The following is a 13023-nucleotide window of genomic DNA, read 5'->3' on the forward strand; positions in this document are numbered from 1 at the left end:
CTGGAGCTTGTATCGATTTCCTATAACAGTCAGTCTCCGGCAGAGGGAAAACTCAAGAAGCCATCAGCTCTTGCAGAGTGCAATGTCAGGTGCTAAGCAGGAAGGCAGACCCGCGACGCACCACAGGGCGAGATCCTGCCCAAAACAGGGCTGTTGCTGCCTGTTGCTTGCTTTCCCCAATAAACGTGCGCAGACTTCGTCTCCTGTTTGGGAACGGGCGTGACAGCCACTGCAGGGTGAGGCCGGGCAGAAGGGAGCAGCCGTCCCCGCGCCGCACACCTCCTCCCCTGCGGTGCATTCACTGCAGTGCTCCCCCCGGCAGCACGGCCAGCCCTTTCTTTTCATCCCGGTAAAATTCCACACAAGAGGGATGCGGCAGAGATCCATACGGTAGGGACATAAAACAAACCCCATGCAAGGGGGCTGCGCCAGGGGCGCTTCTCTTCGCAGCTCTAACCCCGTTGTCACTGCGGGTGGGAGGGAAGTGCTTTCCCTTTCAAACAGCTCTCACTTCCGAAGGCGAAATGCGGGCACGGAAGGTGCAGGAGGTGCGATTTGGTTGCGTTGACCAAACCTCTAAGAGGCGACCAAGTGGCTTAGGTTGGGCTCCATCCCTGCGGCGGTGTCCGGCCGCACCAGGAGGGGCTCGAGCTGGCGCCAGGCTGCGGGGACCTCATGGCACTGCTGGCACCCCCCTGTCCGGGGCTCTGGCACCAGCCCCTGGTGTTTGGGGCGGTTTTTCCTTACCTCAGCGCACTTCCCTCAATGCAAGCAGCGGCGGCGGCGGCGGGGCCGGGAGCTGTCGCGGCGGCGCGGTACAACAGGGATTTGCTGCGCTGCTTCGCAGCGGGCAGCCCGTGCCCAGACCAACACGGGACTGTTCCTGTAAGCCCTCCTTCGAAGCTTTATTCGGCGCCCCGGGCTCGAGCAGCGGCGCCCGGCACCGGGGGGCTTCGCAGCCGTGCCCGTTCCCCCATCCCCAGGCGCCGGGGCCGGCAGGGGGCAGCCGAGGAGCTCCGCAGCCCGCAGGTACCGGGCGGCCTCGCGGCTCCCCGGGTCCCAAAACGCGCCCCGGGGAAAGGAGCGGGGAGCCCCCGCGCTGCCTTCACGGCCCGAGCAGCCCCTCCGCGGGGGGCTCCGGGCCGGCGGTTATCGCGCTGCACCCGCTGGCACCCGGCCTCCCCGGGCACGAGGGCCGGGAACCTCTCCTTCCCGGGTTACGGACGGAAACGGTGGGATTGTCGCTGCAGCAGCTGCTTGTACCCTGCCTACCTGCTGCGGGCCCAGGGCGGGAGGCGGCGGGGAGCCGCCGTGCCCGCGCTGCCAGAGGGCGCTGGAAGGGGCTGGATTTTGTCCCGCGCTGCCAAAGCCCCAGGACCCTTCCCGAGGCACGGGCAGCAAGCGGCTGCGCCTCGGAATCCAGCAGCAGACGGAGGCGGATGCCCGGTTTCTGAGGGCGTGGAAGAGCCGAAGGAAAACCGAAGGAAAACCGAAGGGCTGCGCAGTGCCCACCCCACGCCTCGCGTCCTCGCCGGGGCCGTGAGCTCCGCGGCAGGACCCCAGCAGAGCCTCCCGAGACAAGGGAGAAGCGGCGCTGCTAACAGTCCCGGAGCAAAGGGCTGAAGGACAAGCAGCCCTTGGTGCCAAAGCCCCGCGCTTCCGCACCGCAAAGTGTTTGAAGAGAGATGAGAGAGAAAAGCGTCAGCGTGAGCTCTGCTCAGCACCAAGCTGTGGGGCCCGCAGCTGCCAGCCGGCTGCTGCCTGCGCCGAGAGCCAAACGCAGGCAGCCAAGGTCCCAGCAGAAGGGCCCCGGTTGCTCAGTCGGCGAGCCAGGCCAATGACAAATCCACAATATGGTATATTTTATTTAAATTAACAAATCTACACGTTTTTCCAGGTTGCTTAAAAGCATTCTGTAAAAAGTGAACTCAACCTAAACAAAAAAAGAATATATTTTAATAAGACCCAGGGACTATTTCCGAGACAGATGAGTAGGGCTTAGGAATTAAGAAATAAAAAAAGTACACACGCGCGCGCGCACGCTCACACATACACACACCCCGTAAACAAATTGTTAGTGTTTGACACAAAATTTGGTTTTAAAGCTGCAATGCCCCGTTTGTAAAGAGCCTTTACAAAATGCAATGCTATCCTAAGCTGTAAAAGAAACCATGGACACATCTATGGGAACAACATAAATATCACGTAAGAACCCAACCTAAAAAGAACGTTAACGTTGCAAAGTCAAGCACTCAGCCAGGGAAATGACGGAGTTATGATTCTGAGCATTCGTCTAACCCACTTTGCAACAGAACAACTGCTGCTGTACATCGTGCCTGCTCTCCCCAGCACTCGTTTCTGTAGGTAGATGGCATATGGGTTGCACGTCGCCATCCGTGCTGAAGGTGTGTTCCCAGGAGTTACTACTTACACTACAGTGAGCACGCCCCCTTCTTTTTGCATTTCCTTTAACCATTTCCTTTGAGTACAGGGGCATCGGCGTCCCACTTTACAAAAATATAAACTTACCCCAGATGGTTGGTGTTCCAGTTCAAGTATCCCAAACCATCCAAAGCTCCTTCTTTAAGGAGCATTTAGCACTTTTTCTGTGCTACAGCAATCTCACACGTTCAGACACAGCAGCACGAGGGACTTCACGTGGCGTGTGGCATTCAGTGTCCCTCATCGCTCCCCTTAACAAAGCCAGGGAAACCCTTCTGCAGATGGGGTCTGCTGGGCACGCTGTGCCGAGCCCCGTTTGATGGTGCACAGCCTGGGGCTCCCAGCAGCTGAGGGGCTGTAAGATTGTCTGTGCTATCCTCTCTTTCGGAGCGGTAGCTCCAATAAATGGACTCTTAATGCCACTTCAGAGTGCCGTTCTTACTGGGGCCGCAGCAGAGCAGCACCTCCTGGCGCAATGCATTTGGTGCAGTGGTCCCGGTGGGAAATGCAACAGAGAGCAGCAGTAGATTACCTTGTGGGGACAAAAGTGGGGTGGGGAGGTTGAGCTGCATGTTACTAGGGGTTATCAGATGCGCTAGTGCCAGGTACCAAGGCCAGCTGTGTCCTCAAGTTCTCTCCCAGGCCTTACAACAAGGTGGGTCCTGAGTAGCACCGACCCTTCTGGCTGTGTCCAAGCCACCAACACGTCTCGTAACTTGCCCCCAGCACAGCCCAGTTTAAGTCTCCACCCATGCGAGTTCCCACTGCCCTGGCACTGCTAGCCGTCTGAGTCAGACCAGCAGCCACAGCACGGGGTGAGTGTCCTCGTCTGAAAAGCAGACGTCTGCATGAGTGTGTGCCACGTGGATTTCCCCTGGGAAGGGCCCATCTCCTGCCCACCCTGGGGCCCTGCTCTTCTGCCCCTGGCATGTAAGCAGCACAAAAATGAAGGAGATGTATCAAAAAGGCAAGACAGAGGAAGACTAGAGCAAGGGGAGCCAAATGGGGCTGAGAACAGGCAGGAGCTGGCTGTGAGATCAGTACCTCTGGGCACTGGGACAGGAGCACACATTTCTCCTGCAATCCAGTTTTTACATTCCACTGTATTTAACAAACAGCTGTGAAGCCTACCGAAAAAGCGTGCAGCTGCTTCTTTTACTACTCACATCTTAAATATGACCAGCAGTCTACCCCCTTCCCCAGCTCTGTTTCATTCAAGTGACAGGTTTGCTGTGGGGTTACAGAGCTATACCAAAGACCTCAAACACTGATGCAATTATAGATGAGTGAATTAAATGCTTTCAAAATGAAGCCTTAGTTCTGCTCCGTCCTCCCCATCCTCATGCGCAGGCACACACACACAGCCCAGCAAAAATGGCCCAAGGCCAGGTCTGCCACTTGTACCGTCTGAACGTGCAACTTTGCAACATTAATGCTTTTCTAGCAGATTTTTACGTGCTCAAGTGTAACACAATATACATATCCCTCCCCCCAGAAATAACTACAACATATTAAAGAGTTTACAAATGTTATGCTCGGCGTCACTGCTCTGTGAAAATACACTAGATGCTGGGTGCTCAGAAAGCAAGTTACGTCGGACACATCTCCTGCAGGAGGGCGTTGTGTCGTCCTGTGTACTCCACTTTGTCTCGCGTCTCAGCCGCCGGGATCTCGGCCTTACTCCTGAGCCTCCTTGCGAGCCAGCTTGTAAACCTCTGTGGGGCCGTCCACGTGGGTGATGGTGGTGGTGAGCTGGAGCTCCTCGCCGCTGCCCACTCCCAGGTCACCTGAGAAACAATAACGCCATCAGACTGCCCTCACAATACAGTATTGTGCAATTAAAAGGCAAAAAGATCTGTTTTGTTCAGCCCAGGCTCTCAGAAGCTACCTGAACTATGTTCCATGCAGTTTCTACGAATGCTTTTATTTGAAGTCATTTAGATATGAACATATTGTCAGATGAAGATTTCCGTGCTACTGGAGGCCACCGGAAGGAGACCAACAGCACTGCCATTCTCCCCTTGCCCCAGTTCCAATCCTTTTCCCACCCCTATGTTTGAGCTATGCAGTCACAACTGGGCAATACCAAAAAATTACAAAAAACAAGCTAAAACGTTTCAGACAGCCGTGGCTGAATATTCAAACCTGTCTAGCCTAGTCAATAATTAAAATGTCTGCTGGAACAACAGTGCTTTGAAGAACAAACCCTCGTTTGTGTAACATTTCAGTGTGCTGCATATGCACTTTGGCAAAAAAGATACACAGAAATACCCCCCACTTTATATTGCTGCCTTCCTGTGGTAACCTTCACACGTAGATGATTTGGAGCCATTTACCGTTTGACTGATCTTCCCCATAATTCTTGTGTGACGGCGCGTACAGGAACATGAGTGCGAAGACGTAGAGGTTCCACATCCCGTAGATGCCGGTGAAGAAGGCGCTGTTCACCTGGATCGTGATGTCCCCCCACTTCCAGTGGCCTTCCGTCACCTGCCCGTGAGAAAGCGGACGGTCAGTGAGGCCAGAGTCACACACAGATGTGACCCCTGCGGCTCTGGGCTTGGAACAAATCCACGAGAAAAGCCTCGGTTCCCCAGGAGGAAGACAACGTATGTACAACAGCATCAGTCACCCAGTCAGGGAAGCACTCTTCTCTTCAGCTTCAGCATGCAGGAAAAAATGGTACTTACAGTGACTGCACCAGGATTCCTATAACTTTGACCTATCATTCTTAACCGTGGCAGTCTCTTTCACATTCTGCAATAGATGGCTGTCAAAGCTGGCGTGTTCAGCAAAGGCTGTCACACGAAGGGCAGTACCTCAGAGACAACTACTTACATCTGAAAACATCAGACTTCTATAAATAGGCCTTCTATACATGGGAAAGCAGCATGAATAATGTGAAGAGTGAATGTGCTGAATGCCTTCTTGCTGCTTCTGCCTTACGAGAGAGGCCCAGGCTGACTGCATCAGCCTTAGACATAGAGATCTGTCAAGATTTACCAAAATATCGTCAATATTAATACGACTTGAAGACACACACACTGCTCACAGTGAAGTGCTGCCTTTCCATTAAAGGGAGAGACACAAGGCAGCAGCATGCCTTTTCCTGATAGGAAGAGCTTTCCTGTGAAAACACCAGGATGTTCTGCTCTGAAGAGGAGCCACGGCAGCACAACCTTGCCTTCAGGGGAAGACAAAAGCTTAGCTTGGAAAGAGTAGCTGGACAAGATCGTTTGTGTTACGCCCATACGCAGTGACAGCTACAGTCATTAATGCTCAGTGATTAATTGAATTGCCAAGTGGCATTTCTCATACCATTGCTTCAGCCTAACAGATTTTTAAGAGCAAAATCATCTGCTGCTCTGGTTTCCATTGGGACCCACCACATACCCCAAAGCGTAAGTGATGCAGTGAGAGAGACCCTGCTCCTGCAGATGTAGTTCTGTAATGTAGGATTTGCAAGGCTGTCCAACTGTTCTCCTGAAACTACACGCTGCTTATGCTTAGGAACTACCATAAGACAGCATCTGTTTCAAAGATGTCACTTTACAGTAGACTGTTACTTGAAGTAAACCATCAAAGTATATTTAAACAGCTGTATAAGCTCATGCGTACAGAGAGACTGCACCATAGCTCGGAATAAATAGGTATATATCCTGCTAGAAACAACAGGGTTGCAAAGTCAAAACCAGGACAGACTGAATTCTGGTATTTCTTTGTGGGCATAAAAGCCACCAGATTCTTTTAATGTGAACAGAACATTTTTGCTCTTGCTGAGTTCTCAGAAATGACTAAACTGTTTTGGCTGATATTTCAAAAAACACAGACCCTGTGAGCCAAAGGCCTTTGTGGAAGTTTCAGTGTTTCAAATACATGAAAACAACTTCTTAAAAAGCAACTTATTATCAAATCTACCTATAAGACACAGGCCTGGTCTCTCTGAGCTGCAGGTAGCCCAACCTTCCTAGCAGGTGGGGAATTTAAGGCTGATGTTTTCAAACACAGCTGAATTTCGTCACACTCACCTGGCTCACGATGAAGAAGATGACTGTCATTGCTGCACAAGCCAGGGTGATGAGCATCAGGAACTTGAACCTAAAAATCAGCCCCTGTTTAGAGAGAAATGTCACTGGTCACATTAACAGAATCCACAAAAACCCATTTTTGTTTTTAGCATGTACAAGACACGAGTATAAAAAAAAAAAAAAAAAGAAAAAGGAAAAAAAGGGTCCAACCCACGAAACCCCAAACCAAAACAACCTCCACCCACTCCTTTGTGCTGCGTTCATGACAGCCAATATTCTCCGTTCCCCACACACGTCTGCATTCCTCCCCAATGCTCCGAGCAGGGTGTGCATGTCTGGACAGCTCTTGCTTTCCATTACAGCTGCTTTTGTGACTGATTTACGAAGAGTTAATGTGAGAGAGGAGGCAGGTCAGTCTGAGCTATGGGTTTCATCCAAGGGACAGCCTACCTGATAGCTCACAGCTTTTGTTAAACAAACATCTGTGGAGAGATTTTGGGTTTTAGCAAGACAACGGGACACTTGTATGGTGATAGCAGGGGTCTGTATGGGCTAATCCCCACCTCCAGAGTCCCTCTGGCAGGGAACTGCAACAATTCTGAACGCTTGTCAAAATTACTTTGTGCACTACAAAAGAATGTAAATTATAATAAACTTTATGGCTCAAAATCTCTTGGCTGGGAATCCTACCATGTACTGTGTTTGCTCTTGATAGTTTTAAGTTTTTACTTAAAAATTGTTTTGGTTTTGTTTTTTTTGTTTGTTTTTTTTTTTTTTTTAAAACCATTTGGGGAATTTTGATGGAAATGTCTGTGTGTGCGTCATTACTGGGCTCCACAGTGACAACAAATGACCATTAGTTTAACTCTTCCAGACCAGATTCGTGCTTGCCAGATGGTTGCAGTTACAGCACGGCTGCAACAGCTCTACAACACAAGCTAACATCCTGTGCCTCTTGCTAAAGGGAAAGATGAAAAAAAAAAAAAAAGCTGAATATCTTGTGCAAATTCTCTCAAGTCTGATTTTCTATTTTTTATGTGCACCCCTGATGGGTGATAACCAGCCTGTTGAAACCAGAAGTGACCATCGTTATACACAACAATGCTGGTTATAAATATTTACACAACCATGAAAACAAGAGGCTCTCCCAGCTCAAGCAGCTAAAGAGAGCTCCTCATGTTCTGCAGCAGCTAAAGACAGCTAGGGCAGAAACAAAATTACAGGCTAAAAAAGGGGAAAATGAGCTGAGCAAGTTGGGTTTTGACCTTTGTGTGACAGTTTCTCTCCTGCGATTTGGTTAGGACTACCCCATAAATCTGAATTTGTGCCGTGGAAAGACTAGGTGGTTTTGGTTATACTTGCCATTAAACACAATCATTAATATTAGAGAAGGAGAAACTGAGGTACAGGGAGCACTTTCTCCCCGTAGTAATTCAAATGGCAGTTCGGGCAATTTTATTCTATCCTCCAACACACATCAGTAAACCGGGAGATGACAACCACTCAAAAAAAAAAAAAAGCAAAAAGAGAGCTGGCTTACACACCCTCCTGAGGGATTAAAATGTATCGGGACCAAAGACCCAAATAAAGAAAAAAACGTAACAGCAGTTGAAAGGAACAAAAAGGCAGCTGGGGGACTTGAGAGCAGCTGATGAGGATCAGGCCTTCCAGTTCAGGCCTGTATTGACAGCGAAGGTTTTAGTGTAATCCTTTAGAGTGAAAATGCATTTTGAAAATAAAGACAGTACAACAAGCAGTGCCTACCTCATAATGAAGACAGCGAACCTTGCTCATTGCTGGCAGGCTTGACTGCTTTCCACTGATGTTTCTGAAAACTTGGAAGACCATAAAACACAGGAAGAGAAAATAAAGGCACAAGCAAATTCCTGCAACTATAATAAAGGCCATCTGAGCAGTGTAAGTTAAAAGAAAGTGACATGAAGTAATAGAAAACATCATTCAGGTGATTCACTTCTTCTAATACGATCAGGAAGGTCATTAATAACCTCCCTGCGGGATGGCCATGATGGCACCCTTGACCTAGATCCCCCGCGTTGCCTCCCAGACCCTGACGTCCCGGAGCACAGCACCAGTGCTGGAGGTACCTGGCACTAAACCTACCACGACCACCTCTTCCAGTCACCACCAGGGTCCCCTGTAATGTCCAAGCCCCACCACACAGCCTGGCTGGGAGAAGGAAGGTCTCCCACAGCCCACGGATATCAGGCAGGAGCACCCGCAGGATGGGACTGTCTCCCTCAGCTACCGACACCGAGCGCGCGGGCCTGCCTGAGCCCGGACAAGGATACAGCCAGCTCCGTGCCGACCTCGGTGGTCCAGATGCTGTAGAAGGGGTTTTTCAGCTGCACTCCCCTGCAAAGAGGAGAAAAAACAGAGCTGCCACAGAGGCCACGAGGCTGACAGAGAGCCCCATGCTGCTTTCCCTTGTGGGTGAGGAGGACACGAGGTGGACACGTGTCTTCCTGGCCCTCTGGAACAAGATGTGCTGCTGCGAAGTGCCTGAAGGCCTCAGCATCTTCACTGGGAGCCTGCTCCCTTCCTCACGAGGCAGGCCTGCGCAGCATCCAGCCCCAAGGATCGAAGCCCTCGCTCCCCAAGGCACCTCGAGCCCCGTGCTCAGAGGTGGCCGCCGGCCTCAGCCCGCCGCTTGGGGAAGGCCTGCCCGGTGCCCACCAGCTCAGGGCAGCGCGGAACCCACCTCTCGCACATGTCGAAGATGAAGAGGCAGAAGGAGCCGACAGCTATGGGTCCAACCTGCTTCCAGTACCCCGAGAGGCGGTTCCGTTCGTTCTGGTCCTAATCGAAGGGTCAAGAGGTGGGGAGGAGGAGGAGAAATGAGGAAGAGCAAGTTAGCCAGCAGTCCTCTCACCAGGAACGAGACCCACAGCACTGTTTCCAAATCCCGACAAGTGAGGAAAAGGGAGCTGTCAGGTATTGCTGCGAGGGCCAGGGGGGCACGGAAACCACCTTCCTTTCTGTCACACTCACCATCATGTGCTCTCCGCAGAAGATGATCCAAAATGACAGGAGCATGGCATAGAAAATGCCTTGTCGAATGTCTCCAAAGAGCAGCATCCACGTCCAGTCAAAGCCGATGGAAAACCACTCCACTGGGATGTTAATGAACGTCATGGAAATTCCCAGAGCAAAGATCACCCTGGAGAGGGAGAAACACTATCTCTATCTCTTTCCAGTTTGCAGGGAGAAAACACAGAGCCATAGCAGCCAGAGGTGTGCCCAGTGGGTGACAAGAAAACCCGGCACTGTTCAGGCAGGGGCAGCAGATTGTCACCAGGGCCAGGAGGTGGCACCTCCTGACAGCAAACCCCCTGGCACTAAGCTCCTCCAAGCAGCCACGGATGAACGCAACATCTTCTCTGGGAGGTTAGTGGGGAAGCAGAGAGACGCTATTGAGGTTTCTGGGTGCTCCTGGGTAGAGGGAGCGGACAGGAGAGGGAGAAGAGACGAATCCTGTCCCCAAAACACATGCCCTGCCTGGGAGCAGCCCACCTTGGCCAGGGTCACCTCACCCAGGCACACGCGCCCCGACTCACTTCTCCAGCAGGACGGGAGCGCGTGTCATCAGCGTGATCCGCCTCCAGTACCAGATCATGATGATCAGAATGCTGGGGGTGAGGAAGGTTTTCATGGCAAACCACACTTTTGTAAAGCCTCCGTTTTGATGGATACCCTAGGGAGAAACAAGGTGGAATGTGACAGCTGTACAGGTTTTAACATCATTACTCTATGCCTGTGCTTACAGGGGCTGGCAGGAAAGGCACACATTGCAGCGTTTGACATGTAAGCAGATGTAGACTCAACCACTCTTTGAAAGACGCGGTCTGACCAACACAGGGAAGGGAGCAGCTGCCTACACAGCATCCAGGCCATCTGAGCAGGCTTCAAAAGTCCCGTTGGAAACAAATGCCAAAACCCGCAGCTTCCATCGCGAGGTGGGAAGCGGTCTGAGAGAGCGGCACTTCTGACACAGCGTGGAAAAAACTGACAGCACTGCTCAGACAAGTAACAAGATACTCATGGAGCTAAGTCACCACTGGTGGGCAAAGCAGTGACCAAATTAATGCATTTCTCCAGACACATGCCCTCCCACCGCCGTCTGCAGCCACCACAGCCTGCTGGCTGACCGCTGCTGAAAGGGACAGCGGGAGGAGGTTTTCCAGCCGGCAGCACCCGTGGCCACCATGTCTCATGGTAGGGCAGGAGCAAGGACAGCTGACTGCCATCTCGAGCATCTGCTCGGCGACAGCCAGCTCTGAGAGAGACCTGGTCCCCTCCGAGCCCTGCTGCTCTGTGCCTCTCATTTCCCCGTGCTCCCATCCGTGACAGGCAGACAGGTCCCTGCGCCATCCCGCGGAGGGACGGATCCCTCGCGAGGGAGGGAAGTTGGGGTGCCATGCACGTTTTCAGGCAGAAGCTACCCAGGAAGAAGAGCAGGACTTTTGCTGCGGATCGAGGAGGAGGACCAGATGGGCTGCAGGTGCCCCGGCTGGCTGCGGCACCGCGGGGCGCAGTCCCTCTGAAGAGGGGCAGCAAGGCAGACGCTTACCACGAGGCGGATGTCCTTGATTTCCCCAATGCCCACATTAATGCCTTTCCTCTCGTTCACGGGCAGACGGATGTTGATGAGGTAGTACTTGTGAGCCACGCTGCCGATCTCCATGAAGGGAAGGAAGTCGCAGTCGTAGTGACGGCCTTCGGACTCCAGGGTCTAGCAAAAAGGCACGAAGTGGCAAGACTGTGGTCAGCCACGTCCTGCAAGGTGGGCGGCTGCACAGGCCCTAACACTGAACTTGCCTAAGAGCATTATTGGCACTGAGAGACCATCTGCTCATCCCCACCTTCTCTGAAGGCCTGGGGAGAATCTGTGCAAGTCTGGAGACTCACCAGTTGATTGGGGACCTTTTTCCTTAAGTTTCTGATTGTTTTGGGTCAAGGTACTCTGTTCTCATCGCTAGCTGTGCTTGTCGCTTATAAGATTGCAGCTTGAGGCATTAAGAAGTCATTTTAAGAAACTCCCACCCCACCTCTCCCAGTTCTGTGAGTGCTGCAGTGTCCCCGATGGGCTATTTCCTTGCTGCACCTGAAGAACAAGGTTTTGTCCATCACAGAAGCTCAAGGTGGAAAGCTCCAAGTTCTCTGGAATAGTTTTGGGTAAACAGATCCCAAAGCCTTCAAGTTTCAGCCAGGCCACAACGTTAGAGGCCACAACAATTCTGCCTGCACCTGGATCTGCGCATTGACCTCCCACCTTTTCTTCCTTACCACCTGGCTTCACCCTTTCTCTTGTGCCACAAATAGAACTAAGCTGCATGTGGAGCTCATTAGATTTTCAAAGATTTTGAGCCAAGAGAAAGGTGACAAGTCTGAAAGATACAACCGAACAATTCTACGAAGCACCACAAAGGAAAGGAAGAGAACAACTCCCACCCCCAGCATCATCAGAACTCCTTACTTTTGGAGAGCCAAAGGTGCATTTCAGCTTCCTGATCTCTATCGCATGTGCTATTTCTTCCCATTCATCAAACATGTTATCGCGATACGCTAATGACACATCCAGGGTAATTTCTGCGTTTTCTTCTGCAAGAGGAAGGAAACACGGAGCTTGTTAGACACAGATGGTACAGAAAGGGAGGAGAGGCTCTGTATACGGAAAGGACCTATGAGAGGCACACAGTTATGGAGACGAATGGAAATTTTTGCATTCTGAATGTTTCAAATTACATTTTTTCAAAACATTTCTCTCCCCTATGGTAGCGAAGAAAGAACCTAATTCTTCCTGGTCATGGAGGTCTGATATCTTGCTAACATACCATGATGTGCTGCTGTACTATGGTTGTGGGCGAAGAGCATTACTTATTCATATAGCATTAGAAACAATAATTCATATAAAACTGGAGCAGAGACAGTTGCAGAGACAGACAGTCCACCAAAAAGCAGTCCAGCAGACTTCACTGTGGGTTGGCAGAGGAGCAAGCAGACACGCTGTTACCCAGACTTTCTGCAGGTACTGCAAGGGTACGCAATAGGTCCTTCTGCTTTGGGAAGCAACGACAGTGCATCGCAGGATTTACCTTATATTGACATTGAAATAGCTTTGATTTACAGAAAACCACACACACGCAAAAAAAACAACTATACAACAGTATATACTGCACATGGTCAGATGTATAAAGAAGATCTATGCACCTAATGGTACGCTTTGTTCGTTCAGACAGGGTCACGTTCGTCGTCTACCAATGTAACCTCAGGGTTCTTCTGGCTCATCTTTCATAAACACTAAGGCCCAACACCCTGAATAAAGAAGTCTAGAATAATCCCCTTAACACAGGGGTTTTCTAGCAGAGAGAGATTTTAAATGGAAGAAACAAAAGGGATCACAGAGATCTCTGAGTGAGGTGGGGAGGGGGGCACAGTGACACTACTGCAGGGTCAAAATGCCTCATCAAAAGCACAGATTGCTGCAGAATTGCCCAGAACTGCTCCTAAAAGATAAACCAGTGTTCCCAGAGCG

At 51.1% G+C, this 13023-nt stretch overlaps 1 protein-coding gene across 1 annotated transcript in view; it reads right to left on the reverse strand.

Moving 5' to 3' along the window:
* Positions 1–1845: 1845 nt before the first annotated feature.
* WLS (Wnt ligand secretion mediator) overlaps positions 1846–13023 on the reverse strand; it is a 32270-nt gene continuing 21092 nt past the window's right edge. Inside the window, exons 3-12 of the mRNA XM_040564753.1 lie at positions 11965–12089; positions 11059–11220; positions 10046–10182; positions 9480–9648; positions 9190–9287; positions 8780–8843; positions 8235–8378; positions 6471–6554; positions 4779–4932; positions 1846–4229 (exon numbers count right to left, since the gene is read on the reverse strand). Of these exons, the coding sequence (XP_040420687.1) occupies positions 4120–4229; positions 4779–4932; positions 6471–6554; positions 8235–8378; positions 8780–8843; positions 9190–9287; positions 9480–9648; positions 10046–10182; positions 11059–11220; positions 11965–12089 (1247 nt within the window). The 3' untranslated portion in view covers positions 1846–4119. The remainder of the gene's footprint in view (positions 4230–4778; positions 4933–6470; positions 6555–8234; positions 8379–8779; positions 8844–9189; positions 9288–9479; positions 9649–10045; positions 10183–11058; positions 11221–11964; positions 12090–13023) is intronic.

This window comes from Cygnus olor, chromosome 8 (assembly GCF_009769625.2).
Source record: "Cygnus olor isolate bCygOlo1 chromosome 8, bCygOlo1.pri.v2, whole genome shotgun sequence".
Taxonomy (NCBI): Eukaryota; Metazoa; Chordata; class Aves; order Anseriformes; family Anatidae; genus Cygnus; species Cygnus olor.